At 35.5% G+C, this 16,612-nt stretch overlaps 1 protein-coding gene across 4 annotated transcripts in view; it reads left to right on the top strand.

Moving 5' to 3' along the window:
• The first annotated feature begins 3,315 nt into the window (after positions 1-3,315).
• Ih (hyperpolarization activated cyclic nucleotide gated potassium channel Ih) overlaps positions 3,316-16,612 on the top strand; it is a 283,219-nt gene continuing 269,922 nt past the window's right edge. For all 4 annotated transcript variants that reach the window (XM_076393040.1, XM_076393039.1, XM_076393036.1 and 1 more), the window contains exons 1-2: positions 3,316-3,773; positions 7,407-7,974. In XM_076393040.1, the coding sequence (XP_076249155.1) occupies positions 7,937-7,974 (38 nt within the window). In that variant the 5' untranslated portion in view covers positions 3,316-3,773; positions 7,407-7,936. The remainder of the gene's footprint in view (positions 3,774-7,406; positions 7,975-16,612) is intronic.

The following is a 16,612-nucleotide window of genomic DNA, read 5'->3' as shown; positions in this document are numbered from 1 at the left end:
TTACTATGTCAGTTTACTTAATATAGCGTGTAATATCATTTCAATGACATAATAGCAATTCAAACTAACTTAAATATTAATATTTTTATAACTATGTCTATTTATTGTTTTAACAGAAAAAATATGTACAATAATATAGTTATCAAATATTTTTAAGCACTTACGGTTTTCAATTTTATTTTAAATTTTTCTGAAATATATGTATGTATGTGAAAGTAGTAATTTTTGACTTAGACGTTCGATTGATTTTGTAGTACATATAATTATTAAATTTAATTTAATAATTGAGATAGAATATTTTCCACGCATCAAATTCTAGTGGATAAAATATAGGCTACTTTGTTTGTACTTTTTCTTCGCCTGTTTTAAGGCATAATTTCTAAAATACGGTAGTATAAATGAATGAGTATCGAAATAGTAAATGGTATAAGTACAGCAAATATAAGGTAATTAATATTTTCAAGCTTGCAGTTTTTAGTATTAAAGTCTACATTTCAAATCCTATTTAAAATAAAGGGCTGAAATTCCGTATAGTATTTCAAATTTATTTAAAAATCTATTCTGTTATATTTAAAAGTACAACATTTAAGATATTTTAGTCACAATATAATGTAAAAAAGACCAAGCTTCTCGGCACGAATATTACATGAAAAATTATTTCATTCGAAAGTTCTAATATTCGTATTTAATACCTACACATGAAAATCACGTTTTAAAATTTCTATCTGCTACGAAGTCCAAAACATGTGATATAAAGTGAATACTACTATAGTAAATACTACAGTATCTACATCCGTAGTAGTACTTATGCGTTTATACAGGTGTACATGTAAATAAATATGGAAAACTTAAATGAAGTACAATAAGTAGATAATGTCCCCTTCAAGTCAGACACATCACTGTACCGTACTTCAGCACAGCACATTATGGTTCATTAACTCTTCAGACTAATATATTTTGCATTTGTACTTATAAGATTTGATTACATAATTTTCAAGAAAACAAATTAAAATACTCCAAATTTCAACAAACATATTGTTCCAACGCATGCGCTGAAATATTTGGAAGCATTGGAGGTAAATCGTTTCACGTCGGAGCCGCACAGAGGCGCCGCGAACGCCCTCCACTCAGAGGGGTGTAGTTTTTTCGGCTGGCTTGGAGGGGGTGTCGAAGGGGCGGGTATGGCCCGTGGTTGTCACGACGGAGCCGTATCAGTGTGAGGCCGGCTATCAGCCGCCTAACATCGAGGTCGGGGTTACGCTTGTACACGTAACACGACTGCCGCAGACACCCACACATATATACACATACACATCCACACCGTATCTTTCTATCTATCTACCTACCTACCTACTTACCTACCTACCCATATACATATATATACATATATATTTATACACATACATACATACAGATCGCACGCGACACCCGTGTCCACAGATCTCGCGGATTCTCTCGTGGTGGCCAGGCGAGCAGGGGAGTCTGTTCGTGAGCTGTTCGCGCGGGGAATCCTTTCCTTGGTCGTTCTTGGACGGGTGGGCAGCCTTTCTCCCATGCAGTATGCGTCGTAATCGATAAGGACGAGGAAGAGAGAGCGGAACCGAGTGAGAAGGAACGGGGCGCGTGTATGGGATCGTCTTGAGGGAAACGTCGCACCCTTTGAGTCTCACGAAATGAATGAAAGTCGCGGGAGAGATTCGGAGAGTGGGAGAGAGAGTGGGTGAGGTGAGAGCGAAAGGTAGAGAGTAACGTGTGTGTGTTGAGGAAGAAGTCACGGAAGAGAGAGAAGACCGTGTGTGTGCGTGAGGATCAGGAGACCCAGGCAGTCCACCTCGGTAATGGACTTCTTTCTCCTTTACCAGTCGCAGGATCGGCGAACGCTGGCTTCCAGAAGAGCGTCTCGAGTCAGGACGAAGGGTTCCCTAGTGGCAGAAAAGAAGCAGGAAAGCTGAAACTTCTCGGTCAACCCATGTTAACAGTGCTCTTGATAAGAGAAAGTATCGAGATCTATCGGTGAGTGCGGTATCGAGAGTAATTAAGCAGTCGCGGATTACTCGGCGATAATGGCTGGTCGCGATTGACCGAGAGAAAGGGGGAGAGAGTGAGGCGAAGAAGGGAGAGAGCGTGTGCGCGGCCGTGTACACTGACTACATCTACCCTAGCAGCGCGACAGGGCGGCGAAGGAAGAAGGAAACGGTGGCAGGAGGAGAGAGGGGAAGCGTGGAACAGAGGGTAACTGGATAAGGCGGGATTGGGATTGAAGAAAATCGGATGTCCTTAGCAACTAGGAAGGAATCCAAGCGGATATGTCGTTAGCGAGGGAGTAACTAGACGACGATCGTGGCGGAATTGTCGACCGAGAAACTATCGGTTCCGGTCTCCGCCGCGTGCCTTAGGCGAGCAGTCAGTCGATGGGCTATCGCGGAAAGGAACGGAAGCTGGATCGTAACGAAGCGTACGACCAAGCGAAAGAGAGTGGCCTGAGGTGAGCAGATTGATGATCTTCGATCGATCTGCGCGAGTGATCGTCGTGAAACAGGCCGCCCACGGGGATGCCCACCGACGTGTTCATCGACTGCGATACTTAGCTGAGATGTGCCATTTTCGATAGGAGTTTGACGGAGGGAGGGAGGAACGGTCGCCACGACATCTGGATCTTAAACGATGCTCGGTGTTTCGGCGTGGGAAGGAGACAGAGCACAGTCTGCTGATCAGCAACGACGAGAGGGAGATAGCTGGTAGAGGGAACACGGGGGCGAGAGAGGATGGCACCTCGGCACTCGTGGGTGGTCCAGCCGAACGTGGTGGACCGCGTCGACGAAATCGCGCGAGGAAATGCAGGAAGCAGCAACGTGAGACGAGGCACGCGAACGGAAATCGTTCTCTCCCGCGATTGGTAGCCGTGTGTTAGGTGCTGAGGGTCGGGCTCCCAACAATTTTCTAACGACAACGATTCGGCACATTGTCCATCGTTGGATTGCTGCACGTGCGCGTTTGATTGTCGCTAGTGAAACTCCTTCGAGCCATCGGATATACGGAAAACGGAAGAGCCCCTGTGTGTGCGAGCGTTCGCGTTAAACAGGTGAGAAAGAAGACGTGTAATCCGTCCCAGAACGAGAACAGGAGAGGCGAAACGCGAGGTGGCACAAGACCTTCGACGAAGGAACGTTGAACATCGTTATTGAGTTCTGAATGGAAGAATCAGCGATTAGTCATACCGATCGTGTGTAACGTCGTTAGGGTGGCATAGAGGGAAGGGTTGAAAGAAGAGAGGGAGGGTCAGGCAGTGGTGTAATCGTTTTCGAGCAACAACAGCACATGCTACGGAGATTCGTATCAATTCGCGACTGTGATTTCTAAGCTTAAGGTTTACACACGAAAATACAAAGCGAGTCGAGAAGAGGATCGGGAGAAAGGAGGGAGGGGGATGAAAAAGGAATAAAACAAATCGTCCCATTGTGATACTAAAGATATATTAAAACGAAGATATTAGGTAAACACGTGCGCTCAAGGAGACATGGGTGTGAATGAAAGGGGGCGCGACACACGGCGTGTGAGCCGGAGGATGAAATGCGAGTGTAATTAATGGAAAGGATGGTTGATCGCGGGGCATGCGTCGGATCTATAAACTGTGATACATCGATAACTAGCGCACTGGAGAGCCTGATGTTCGATTACTGACGTCGAATCGCGTACTATACGACACCAGTAGCAAGTGGGATGAATCGCCGGCTAGGAAACGCGTTTTTGGCTGCCTCGTGATACAATTACAGGTGAGTTGAACACTTCATAGAAAATTTTTCATTTTATTTATCTAAGGAGGTTCATTTCAGACTTTGGCATTATTCTCACATGTAATTGAATATTCATACAAATAGAATACATTTTAATGTATGATTTTGTACATAGCAGTGGTCATGAAAATTGCATTACCTTAAAATATCTGTCATTGCTTTTGCAATAAAGGATTGAACAATTTTTTTACCTAAAGTGGTCCAATTTTAGTAGTCATTACTCTGTAGTTATTTATAACACGATTTTTAGTTGTATTTTTTATTTGAAAAATTTTGTAAATTCTATTTGGATAAAGACTTATTTATAAATACAGTTTGACTGTGATTCATTTTTATTCATCTAATTGAGCTATCATATAAATGTTCGTGACTGTGTCCATGTGGTACTATTTATAACATGGTTTAGTTATGTCCGTTATTTTGAAATGTTTCTATAGTTTTTTACGGAAAAGAAATTTAGGAAGGAAATTTGTTATTGATATTCCATTCTCTTTTTCTGGCAATGAGACCTAAATTTTTGACATTTCAAAACCGTTTAAACTTTTCACTTTTTTAAACAAAGTTTAAGAATTTGAAAATAATATCTTAGATAATATCGGTATTCAAGATCTTATTTGAGAGAAGATATAAATTTCTAAATGATACATACTTTTACTTATAGAGTAAGACAGTAAAATACATTTCATTTATAAATTTTTTAATAAATATAATGTATTTTTGCTTCATTGAATCTCTACGTATCATACAAGTTAATTAAATTTAATTTATTTACAAAATGCTAATGATTTAAAATTTTTTAAAATTCTCGCAGATTAAAGCAATTTCTAATTTCATTAAAAAAAATAGAATTAATCGTGTAGATGATACTTCCTTTTGGATTTGTTCTTATTATTTGAAGTAATGAAGACAATTATTATAAAAATAAATGGTTTCTGCTTTGTGTATTCATATAGGTTATACGTTTTACAAATAAAATTAGATGCAAGATTCACATTTCTTCGTGAACTGTATTATAAAACTATGTATCTTGAGTAATGTTTTAACATACATGGTACGAAATTTATTTTTTAAGGTAGGTGTTATTAGTCTATATAAGGGTGTTACTCATAAAGTGTTATGACAATACAATCTTTTTCTGATATTTAGGAGTTCATTAGGGACTCTTATGGCACGTGTGAACTACTTACACCCTAGCTACTGTTACGCTTACAGCTGAAATCTTTCATGCTGTTTCACTTTTATAAAAAGTATATTATTCAAATATTTACATTTCTTACCGGTATTTTGAAAAAAAGTAATATTAATTAAAATTTTTTTCAAATCTTGTGTTATTTGTGTAACAGAAAAATTCAAAGAATTATTAATTAGAAGTGACATTATTAAATATTTGAAATTCTTAACCGTCATTTGTATATTTACAAATTAGTACCCATGTTATTTTGATGTTTGTATTTAATAATAATAATAATAATAATAATAATATTAATTCTTAATCACTTACAGTTTGATTTAAATGGAATAAATTTTAAGAAGTTTCGTTGTGTTCTAAAATATCAAATAAGAATTTTGTTGTTAATAATTTTGGAAAAGAAACTAGTTCGCAGCAGTTTATATGATACATCTTGTATATTCAAATTTATTTCTACATTACATCCTTCGAATACGATAATTTAGGATATTTATTATGATTTTATTCGTAAAACTATTGGAGGGTGCAAATCCTACATCCATCAGTAAAGTGAAAATGTAAAATAAAATTTTCCTGTAGGAACCTGCATTTTCGAGAAAGTTGATTCCCAAGATTTGTTGAGTACGCGTGCACCTGACCGAGTTTCGACCAAGCGGGTTTCAATATTGACTCCTGTTTTCGTTCGTTCTGTACTCTCAAATATGGGTAAGGTCACAAAATAGCAGTTTTCATAATATATTATTTACAGAATTACATGTACATAAACATATTAATTTAAAAATTGTTAACGATATGCTTTTCCTTGCATAATACAAAATTTTTTAACTAGATTCCCCCCGAGAAACACTAGGTATGTATATACCTACATATACGCCTCCAACTTAGATTTTTGCCAGTATAGCCTACATAACACTTAATCTTTCTTCTGACTTTTGGAAATTATTATTCAATTGTCCTGTTCGATACGATCTTGCAAAAATTTATAAATGCAAACGGAACAGGATAGTGACTATATTGAACTCTGTTTACCTGGAACTCATACTCAGATACACACGCATTTAACAATCTCTGAAAGTCATTTTTGAGGCCAAAATTTAACGAAAAAGAATTGTTTTATATTTTAGATTGAATTTCAAAGGGTTGAAAAATTATTCTTGGGTCTATGAAGCGCTTTGTACGCTGAATAAAATTGAAAATAACATTAAACATAATAAATATTTTATTAAAACTGAATTACAGACCTGTTACTTACATAGTTTCAAACGCGTTATTAAATCTCCTTTCACAAACATAAATGAAATATATAAGCGATTCGAAGTTCCGTGGTGTTTTTACGCGATTTTAATAAAAGGTAATTAAAACTAGATGTAGCCAAATGGAATTGTTGAGTGGGAAACTGATACTCTTTGCGTAAAAAGTAATTAACGAACGCTGCGATCAAACACTTAATACTCGCAGAATGGCTACTGCTTTTTTATTACTTAATGCCGCTAAAATGGGTCGGGTTAAAACGATCCTTCGATACGTAAATTGCATTTAGTTTTCGAAATTTCCAATGTAAAATGTGGAAACTGGTGAAGAATGTCTAAGAACTTACGTTAGAGAAAACTCTGCTGCTTCAGACTTAAATATTCAATATTTGAATGTCCTTGACTTTGTTTCCGCGTTATCATTGCAAATGAATCTACACAGTTCAGAACCATTCACAACACCAGGAAAACGTGAATCAACACGATATTTGTGTTTTAACGCACTTAACGAATGATAGAAGTCTCGTGTACGTACATGTACATTAACTATGTAATCACGCGAAACTCACATTGCACGAAACTGACCGAATAAATGTACTTAGGCAACAGGAAATTAATTTTGATGGGACAAACTAATCTAGTACATGCAATCTGAAAGACTAACAAGTAAAAAACATCAAGGTTTTATTTCAACTTTGTTAGTTTTTTAAACGTTTATTTCGATTAATTTTCATTATTCAAAAATATTGTTCACAAAATAGAAGGTGAACTTGTTTTAGCTAGTGATTAATTTAAGCATCTAATTGGCCTTTCTGATATTGAAGTTCGAATATCTAAAACAACTATATGCGACATATCGTTGGTCGTACATGTTAGATAACTTGAAAATTAATATAATAATAGTAATGCAGAATGATTGGCTTGTGAATCTAAAGACAACTATCAGTCTTCAATTTATAATCCCATTTTCCCTTTTACAAAAATCATAAACACAATCTCAACGGTTCACTAACTCCACAGTCTACTACAATCGTCTATTACTTTTAACTCAATCATCATTTTACTCGTTTGAAACTAATATCATAAATAAAGAATCAAAACGTCGCTTTCAATTCTTGCTGCACTTCAAGCAAAACTTGTTCAACTCTAGTCAACCGTATGCATTCATTCCAGTGACTCGACTCGCGTACCGCCCTCATCAAGGAAGAACTGAAGCCTGCAAAAGCTCTGGCCACAGCTCGCTAAGAAAAGAAGGAAATACAACCATTGATGGAAGGCACAGTTTGGAGGTCCTAGAGAAGATCTAGGCGCGGCCTGACCGTATACTCACTAACGGACGCGAGTGAACGGGAGGTGAGAAGAGGCGAAATCGCAAGGCAGCTTCCGGCGGAGCAGTCACCAGCCAGTGTGTACCACCCCCTGGCCACGGGGGGTGGGACTGAAAGACCGTCAGCGTGGGTGCCGGTGCTGCAGGGGCGCGCCTGGCCCGTCGGCTCGCCCGCAGATTAGCGCGCCGTCTAGCGGCTAGCTCGGGCCCATTTCGGCGCACCGGCCTGGCGACTTCCGGGGGCCTCACGTCGGCGGCGGTGGCTGTGGCGGCCACGGGGGAGCAGTCCGCTCCCCCAGCAGCTGCGCCACGCCATACCACGTCGAACGGAAGCACCAGTGGATCAAACTCGAGTTCGAACCGCAAGAACAGAGCCATGTCCATGAGGAGCCTTCATCGGCGCGTGTCTCACCCGTAAGTTACCTTATTCTTCTTCTTTCGCTTGGTTTCACAAGCGATGCTTATGTTCGTTACCGCAGATGAGATCAAGATTTTGTTTTAGAATTGAGTTCAGTAAGATTGGAAGGTTATTATTGTAGGTTACATACTTGACTTTAAGAGGATTCTTCGGACGATTCATCTTAGGCCCAATTATATGAGTCGCTTGCGATCAGATATTGTATATTTGTAGTAGCTTTTGTGAGACAAAACGAACCTATCGATATTGTATACGGTGGTATGTTTTTGGAGTGAAATTGATGGTTTATTTTCTGTCAGAGATGTTAGTGAGTGCGAAACTCTAAATCACTGTTTCTCAAATATCTTTAGGTCTCCGTCTCTTTAATGTTATTGAATTCCTAACTTTATCTGTCATGTGTAGGTATGCAGAGTGTTCTCTGTTATGAGAATATTGTATTTCTCAGATTTGTTTTCTCGGTATTATTTAATTTAATTCTGGTTGATTACTATTTGAATTTAAATAGGACACTTTGCAGCTTGTTCCAAATTGATACCATTGAATTTATTTTTATTTATTTCTATTTCAGAGTAAAAATATTCAAACAAACGTGTACGATATCATAACAGTTAAATAATAAGGTGATTAATTTTATATTTCATTCTGATGAAAAATAGAATGTTTATTTGATTGACCAAATGTGCGTATATGTACATATAGTATTTTAAAATTTACATCTTAAACAAAAAAGATATTTAGTGTTAGTTTTGAACTGAATGAAAGAGAAAAAATGGTTTACTAATCCATTAATCTTTATAATAAAATGTGAAATATCTAACAGCCGACGACAATTACAACGATCTCAACGGAGCAATAGTACTCCCATTGAGAAACACTGCTCTTAATAGTTATAAAAAACAGTACAGAAAATAACTCGGTTGTGCCAAAGAAACACTGTGATTTCTAAGAAATGCTTTGCTAATACTATAATTAGCTCTACCAGGAACCAAATAATACACGAGTTTAGTAAGACGGAAGGAACTCAAAGGCAGATATGATGCAAAGGTTTAAGACGGAAAATAGGGCTGTAATACGTGACATACATACAGGAATCTCTGACACGTACAAATTTTGAGAATTCTCACGAGTCATTAAATGAATTTTATTCAATGCACTTTCTAAATTAAATAATTTGTTCTACATTAAAACATACATGTATGGCAAAGTTCTGGAAAATATAATTGTAGGTATGTAGGTTGAATTCTAGGAATTTCTGATCATAGGCAGATATATTCCTCTTATATTCAACTCTTACGATGTTTCTCTCTTCCACGAATTTCAGTAGTACGAGTTAAGCTTATTCACTTTAGTCTTTTAAACTTTTCATGAATATATTTTCTCGAGAACTAATTTAGGCGATGTTAGTTTAATATACGAAAACATTGTTAAATGTGTATGAATTTTTACTGTTTTGATTCTTTATGGTAAAATTAAGAAATGTTGTATCAGAGTTTCTATTAGAATGAAATGCTAGATGCAGTAATCCCGAATTATTCTGTGAAAGTATATTTTATAGGTATCTAATATTAATATTTTATTCACTTTGTTAATTGAATTAGAATTTATATCAATAGAATTTCTGATGGTTGTACAATTTAAATTTATAAGCACAACTCGAATATGAATAATGAAACACGTTTACAAACTTCTTGTATCTATGTATATACAAAATTTGAGTAGATATCCAGAAGAACTTAAACAGTTTATGAAAAGTAACGCTATTTTAGTTAACATATTTTCAAATTATCTTTTTAAAACTTATAAGGACACACAAGTATTATGTTCTCCTTATTATGCATATTTAAGAATAATAATCACTTCATATAGGTACGTATGCAGTTTCTATTTTACTATTGATTAAAACAAATATCACTGATCAAAGTCAATTTGATGTCTTTAGAACGTATTATTTAAAAATTCAATGTGAAAATTTTATTTCATCTGGTATTTACTTATTCCTCCGTTGTTTATAATATTAATCTTGATCTCATCTGGAAATGCTAGTACCTAGTAGTAACGCTAAACCCTTTGACGCTGGAAACTCGGTTATCTGAACTCTTGAGATCAGAAAAGAAGGCAGAACTTAAAATTGCCATTTAATTTTGACTCGAGAGCTTCTGGTTCGCCTCTGAGGGAATCCCCATCTACAATGTTCATTTTTCATGAATTTGTTTCACAACAGTACGTGTATAAATATAACTATCGACCAGCCATTTTTTCGTTCATGGTGGATATAAAACTGTGAAAGCAATTTAAACGACTTTCTAAACGTTTTAAGCGTGACAGAAACAAAACGCATAAAATTGTAATCTTTCTTGAGCCTTGAGCTTCCAGCGAGCTTTCGCAGAAGAGTCAAAGCGTTAAACATTTTTTTAACCAAAAAATATCGTCGGAAACGATCGATTTCGAGGAGGATTCCAGCGAATCGATCACCGGTTTTCGCATGCATGAATGAGATTCTCTCAGTTTGACGACTAGCTATTCTAATAATCGGTTCTCGCGAGTCGACGTTACCACAAACGATGGATTTTCGTCGCCATTCTCGCAGAGCTGGAGACTGACAGGATCTCCTTACGTCGTTAAGTACTAAATCCATGCAAATGCTGAAGACTTCAGTAGATTTCTGCGTGTGCACAGCTTCAATTTGCATTATTAGAACTTCTGAAACTGAACGTTCTAAGATTAGTATATTCAATTTTATCCTTTCTCGATTCGAGTGCTTTGTCTATATTTTCGTGGTTTGAGTTAAATACGTTTTTTAGAGGTTGTTCACGAACCTATTCTGATATATAAATAATATACGTATACATATAGTGTATTTATTACTATTTATTACTGTACAAACTGAGTTAGGGGAAAGAAAGAGTTGCGGGGTATACGGGATTTCAGGAAGTAGGCAAAATATCTCCGATATAGAAAACTGTATTTAATAATGAACAGGGACAGAGTGTGCTATTTCCTTAATGTAAGCTTGTTATTATTTCTACCATTTCTTGTAATTGGAATTTATACTTTCTCTTTGCAAGGTGCCTTGCGCTACAAGTTTAAAATATGGGAATATTATGTTGCTCGATTACATGCAATTTTTATTAAAGTATAAAACTTGTAAATCACTAGTCTCTATTATGTACTATCTTTTGTACATCTTATGTACATCTAATCTACTATAATTACAATCTACAAAAATATTTACATCTCAGTTGATTTTCAAGTAATCTTAGTGTTGGAATTACTTTATTTTAAATTAATGTCAAGTAAGACAGAATATCTCACAATCAATGCTATAAATATAACGATAATAGTTTTACATAAAAGATAATATGAGATTATAGAAGAAAATTTTTTCGCAACGTGTTTCGTTTCCCAGAACATTAAGTTTAAATTTTGACGAAGTACGAGCACTCGACTTCACTGAAGTACAGTTTCAGGTGCTTGAGTAGTACGAAGAACTCGTGCGCTTACGAAGGTTCTTATTCCCGTGTATTTTTCCAACGACCAAAACTGTATTTTAATATACACAATTTTCTCATACATACTCATTATATTATAAAAGATTTTAGTCTATATTTGCAACTTATTCTTCTACACGAAGTTATTGTCCTTGCATTATGCATCAGTAGAAATTATTTCCTTAGACACTTTTTGAAAAATTTGTAATATTTACGCATCACTGGAAAGATGATTTCAATCATTGATAATTCTACTATTAATGAAATTTATATATCCTCCACACTCATTAAGTATTAGACCACTCCTTTCAACATAATCTTAACCTTTAACTACAGAAACCTAGTTTTAGGTTATGGCAATTTCGATGAAAACCTATTGATATTAAATATTTATTAAATTAATACATTGTTCTGTAGGAATGAATGATGACATACGTTACGTACTTTTATTACAAAATTGATCACAATGGAGCAATTGCAACGATAAAAATGTATCACGAGAAGTCTGCCAGACTTTGTCAATAGTTAAGGGTTAAAACTGAATTTGAGAATTTCCGTAAGAAGAGCTAGGATGTATTGTTCAATGAGTTATTTGGTTTTTAAGGGGTTAATCGCTACTCGCTATTTGTAAACAGTGCATAGTATAATATATCTGTGGCTTTAAGACGAAACGACCTATGTTATATTGTTAAAAAATTCTAGTTAAGGCCTTAATTGAGATCCAGAATAAAAAATCTATATTTGCAGAAAAAAAAAAGAGTATTAGAAGAATTTTTTACTTAAAAATCGGGATTCCAGAAACACAAGTGCATAAGACAGTATTGAAGTTTCAAGCTTTACATGCCAGTATCTCGAAAACAAAAACATGTGATTTAGATCATTTTGCCTTACAACCTCAGATATACCACTAAAGACAAATTTAGACTTTTCACTTTAAATGATTATCACGAATGATTCATCTACCGTGAAAAGTCTAAAGGCGAATTTAGACTTTTCACTTTGGATGAAGTATAGATGAAATATGGATGAAAACAATGTTTACACTTTTCAGTGTGAACGAATCATCCACAAGGATCACCCGAAGTGAGAAGTCCAAATTCACCTTAAGAACAACAATCATATCCGAACAGTAATGTATTTCCACTCCGAATGTAGTTCGATGATGATCCATTTCCTGCGTTCTTAAAATTACTCATTCCTAAGAGAATCTAGTAGCAACGCAGATCGAAACACGTTTTGGCGAACGACACAGTTACGTAACCGCGCTGAAAAAGGCGGCGACGTTCCTCTCGACGAACTGCTCTCCTTGTTCTCCCCTTCCCGTTTTTCAATCGTCCCTGGATCTCTCTGGTTGGAAACGGTCCTGACGTCCGTTGGAAAACGAAATTGTAGCCCCCGGCTCGGGATTCGAACTTGATCCGCGTCATCGGGAATGCTTTGTGCCCACCGACCGATCGCGCCTATGCAAATATTCTTGCGTTAAATGACGCGTCAAATCCGCGTCGAGGGTTGTTCCATTAACATGATCAAGCTGCTGGAACGTCCTTCTAGCGAAAAATTGCGAAGGAGGACGTTGTCTCTTAAGTCGGGAATAAAATTGAGCATCGCCTTGTTACTTTTCTGTGAATGCATGTTCATCTTAATAGATACTTATTTATTCTTTTTGAGAGCTTAAAATGCCATTTTTATTTGAGGAACAATTTTTTTTTGAAGGATTAGAATATTTTGGAGGAAGTAGAAGGAAATTTTTGCAAATACTTTTTCATTTTTTTTTATTAAGCTCGAGGTCGACACTTTTGACTCTGTTGGAACATACACGTCCCAGTCAATCTTCCTGATTTTCTGTAGAACAATGTGTGCCACGTACGTGCGTTATTTTATAGTTTTTTAGTTAATCTAACTACATACTGTTGTCTTTGACAGTCATGGGACAAGCAACGTATTAACGTGCTGCATCATTTTTATTTTAGTAAGTTTATTCGATAGCAATTTCGGCTTTTGTGCGCGTGATTAAAGAATTCTCTAAAATTTATTATCGTAACTTTTCAACGTATAGTATAATGTAACCGTTTTGCTTAAAAAGCTTTTAAATTATTACGTTTTTATTCATCCTGTTGAGCATAGAAGTGTCTATGCGATTCCAGAATACATATGTCCCACTCGAAAAAGACTGATGGAACACATATGTCCCAATTTTTGAAATTGAGAGAGAACTTCCAATTTTGATGTATAACCTATCTTTAATTTAAAGCTATTGATTTCTACAAAAAAATATAATAATTGCAGTAGGAAAAAAGTTGGATTGAAAGGGTTAATTTGTTAATCAAGGAAGAGTTACCATGCTATGCAATAATTTTCCTATATTGAGCAAAACATATCATGACCAACATAACGTGTTTGACGACAGGATTAAACAATTTTAAATGATGATTCTATATGTCAGTGTAAGACGAAAATGAAGATAAACGAAATTGCGTCTCAGATTTCGTTTCCGAGTTATTAATGGTTGACAAAGCGCTTAAAATATGCGTAAAATGTGTCTGATTCGAGACTTATTCTACTGATTTTTTTGTGTCTGACTTAAATAATGCACGCTGATAGTAGAGTAAGTCCTGAGTCAGACACATTTCACGCGAATTTTAGACGTTTTTGTAACAATTAGTAGCTCCGAAATGAAGTTCCAAACGCAATTTCGTTATTTTTTATTCTCATCCTATTTTTTCACATAAAATCACTTCTTAAAGTTTCTGATGCCTGTCGTCGACCTTGTGTGTATATAGTTATGAATTGTACAAAACATATATGGAGACGTTTTTAGTCAAAAGCTGACCTAGTTAGTAGGTTAATGTACCTATTAATACTCAGGCCCTTTTTATTTAATAATTATGTTTGCTTTGTTTCTGAAGCGGCTTTATATTTGAATACCTGTATTTACCAGGATAATTGAAACTCGAAACTGAGAATACATATTTGAACATTTTAAAATGGAATTATTTTCAATATATTGTGCATTCATAGCGTATACGTTATTTATAGCAAGAAAGAAAATGACATAAATCAAACAATAAAACACATTATTTTGCAAACTATTTTAAAATTAAAGTTAAATAAAAAAATGTACTTAAATGTAGAAAAAGTTTTGATTATTTTTATAGTCAACGTCATACAAGCATTACGTGGTTCCCCCGAATTTCACGAGCCATAAAGTATCGATTTCTCACATTCCATCACACAGTCTAAAATGTTTAATAGTAGTAGTACCGTAATTTCAAACAATAATTTAACGAGTTTACTGAATTGACAATAACGAGGTCGTTAACGAACAAAAGCTTCTGAGTTTTCGCCGAAATTGACTTGAATCTACATTAACTGTCGTTAGTAGTAACATCGTTAATCGGTTGAATCGTTTCTGCAACCATGTCTTGAATTCTCGAAAAACGAAATATGTAGAGGATGGTTGCCGAATTTGGACTGTAATGTATAAATAATTTGCGTCGTATGAGAGACAATATGTATTGTTTATATGCTAAGTTAGCTAATGCACTAATCGCAATTGTACAGCACTGCTTGGCGTTTAAATAAGCAAATACAGTATTTAACAATTGAGAATCCAATATTTTAACATCAAACTTTAACACACCAGTGACAGATACTCACCGATTTTTATGAAACAACGCATAAATATTCATTAGACTTACCTAAGAATTTAGCCGCAATTGGTTGGTATCACTTTTTTAATTTAACGGAGAGATCAACCCTTTCATGCGAGCTGGCCCTGTCTAAGTGCTTATAAATTGTAAATGACAGCAAGTATGAAAAATAGTTAAAATAAAAGTTACAGATATCATTTTCGAAGACCCATAAATCTGTGTGGAAAATTTTTTTAAAAAATCATTCTTTTTACAAAATTAAATTCCCTCCTTCCCCACTATTTGACATATTTTCATTGTTTCTGGTGAATAAAGGTGTCTATTGTTACCAACTCCAAAAATGTACTATAATTTATAATTATTTTAATTATTCTGTGTAAAATTGTTTCCTGAATTTTGTGTATTTCCTGTAGTCCTTGTTAATTCATACAGTAGTTACAATGTTCATAGTCTTTCTGATACCAGTCATCTCTCCATGCGTTTATTATCAATCTACTAAAAGATATTTTAATGGTCCAAATTTAACAACCTCCCCTATACTGTTCAACTATACACAGAGTAAAACCCTATCTACTAAAAATATTTTACTGCTATTTTGCATTAAACCTAACCACAAAATGTTCAAAATTATCCTAAAATGCAAAATCTCAATTTTACATTTTTCTGTAGTTACTGCTTTTCTCTATATTTGGGCAGTATAGTCTTCTTCATGAGCGCATAAACAACCACTATACAACAATGTACAGCAAACGCCTATCCTATAAATATTCGCGGTCATATTTAGCAGACATAACATCATATAAAGTTTACTTAAAGTGTTTAATTTTCAGCACTCAAAGGTTTAAGTATTTGTTTATTCATCTTGTTCGAGGACACTTGCATTTGGCAATCTTTTTCTCATTCTCTCACGCTCCGAATGTGATAACTCGTGAAATGATTACGCGTCAAGTGTGTGTGCTCGAATTTGCATAATCCGCGCGTAATTTACATAACGTCAATATATACGTCGGTGATTAATTCGCTTGGTCTCGAGACCGGTGGACGAACCGCGATGGTTGTAAAATTCGTCTCCCTGTGTGTGGCGTTGACGAATCACCTTTCCCTTGGTCGAAATTCCCATTTTCGAATTGTAAATATCCCCTACCGAAATGGGATTTTGAAATACGTAACGGAGTAACTAATTTTAGTCAGCGTAGATTTTCAAAGAGAGATAAGAATAAAGTGAGAGGAAAATTGAAGGAACTGGGAGGATCAGTAAAAGGGAAACAATATTTTAAGAATAGGTAGCAATTTTACAGTTGGTTTGTATCCCGGGGTTAAAGTAATTTTCTTTTATATTATTTTCATTTTAATTGAATTTTTATATCCAGGTAGACTAGGATATGTTAGAGAAGTGACATTACCAATAGAATTTGGGAAAAATATGGATTTACGGGAGCTAACGTTTTATCACCATACGAGAAGGTTTTGAGTTGGGATAGGGTTCATTCGAAAGA

This window comes from Calliopsis andreniformis, chromosome 3 (genome assembly GCF_051401765.1).
Source record: "Calliopsis andreniformis isolate RMS-2024a chromosome 3, iyCalAndr_principal, whole genome shotgun sequence".
NCBI classification, from domain to species: Eukaryota; Metazoa; Arthropoda; class Insecta; order Hymenoptera; family Andrenidae; genus Calliopsis; species Calliopsis andreniformis.
The sequence above is the reverse complement of the archived record's forward strand: the minus strand, read 5'-3'. Positions and strand labels throughout refer to the sequence as shown.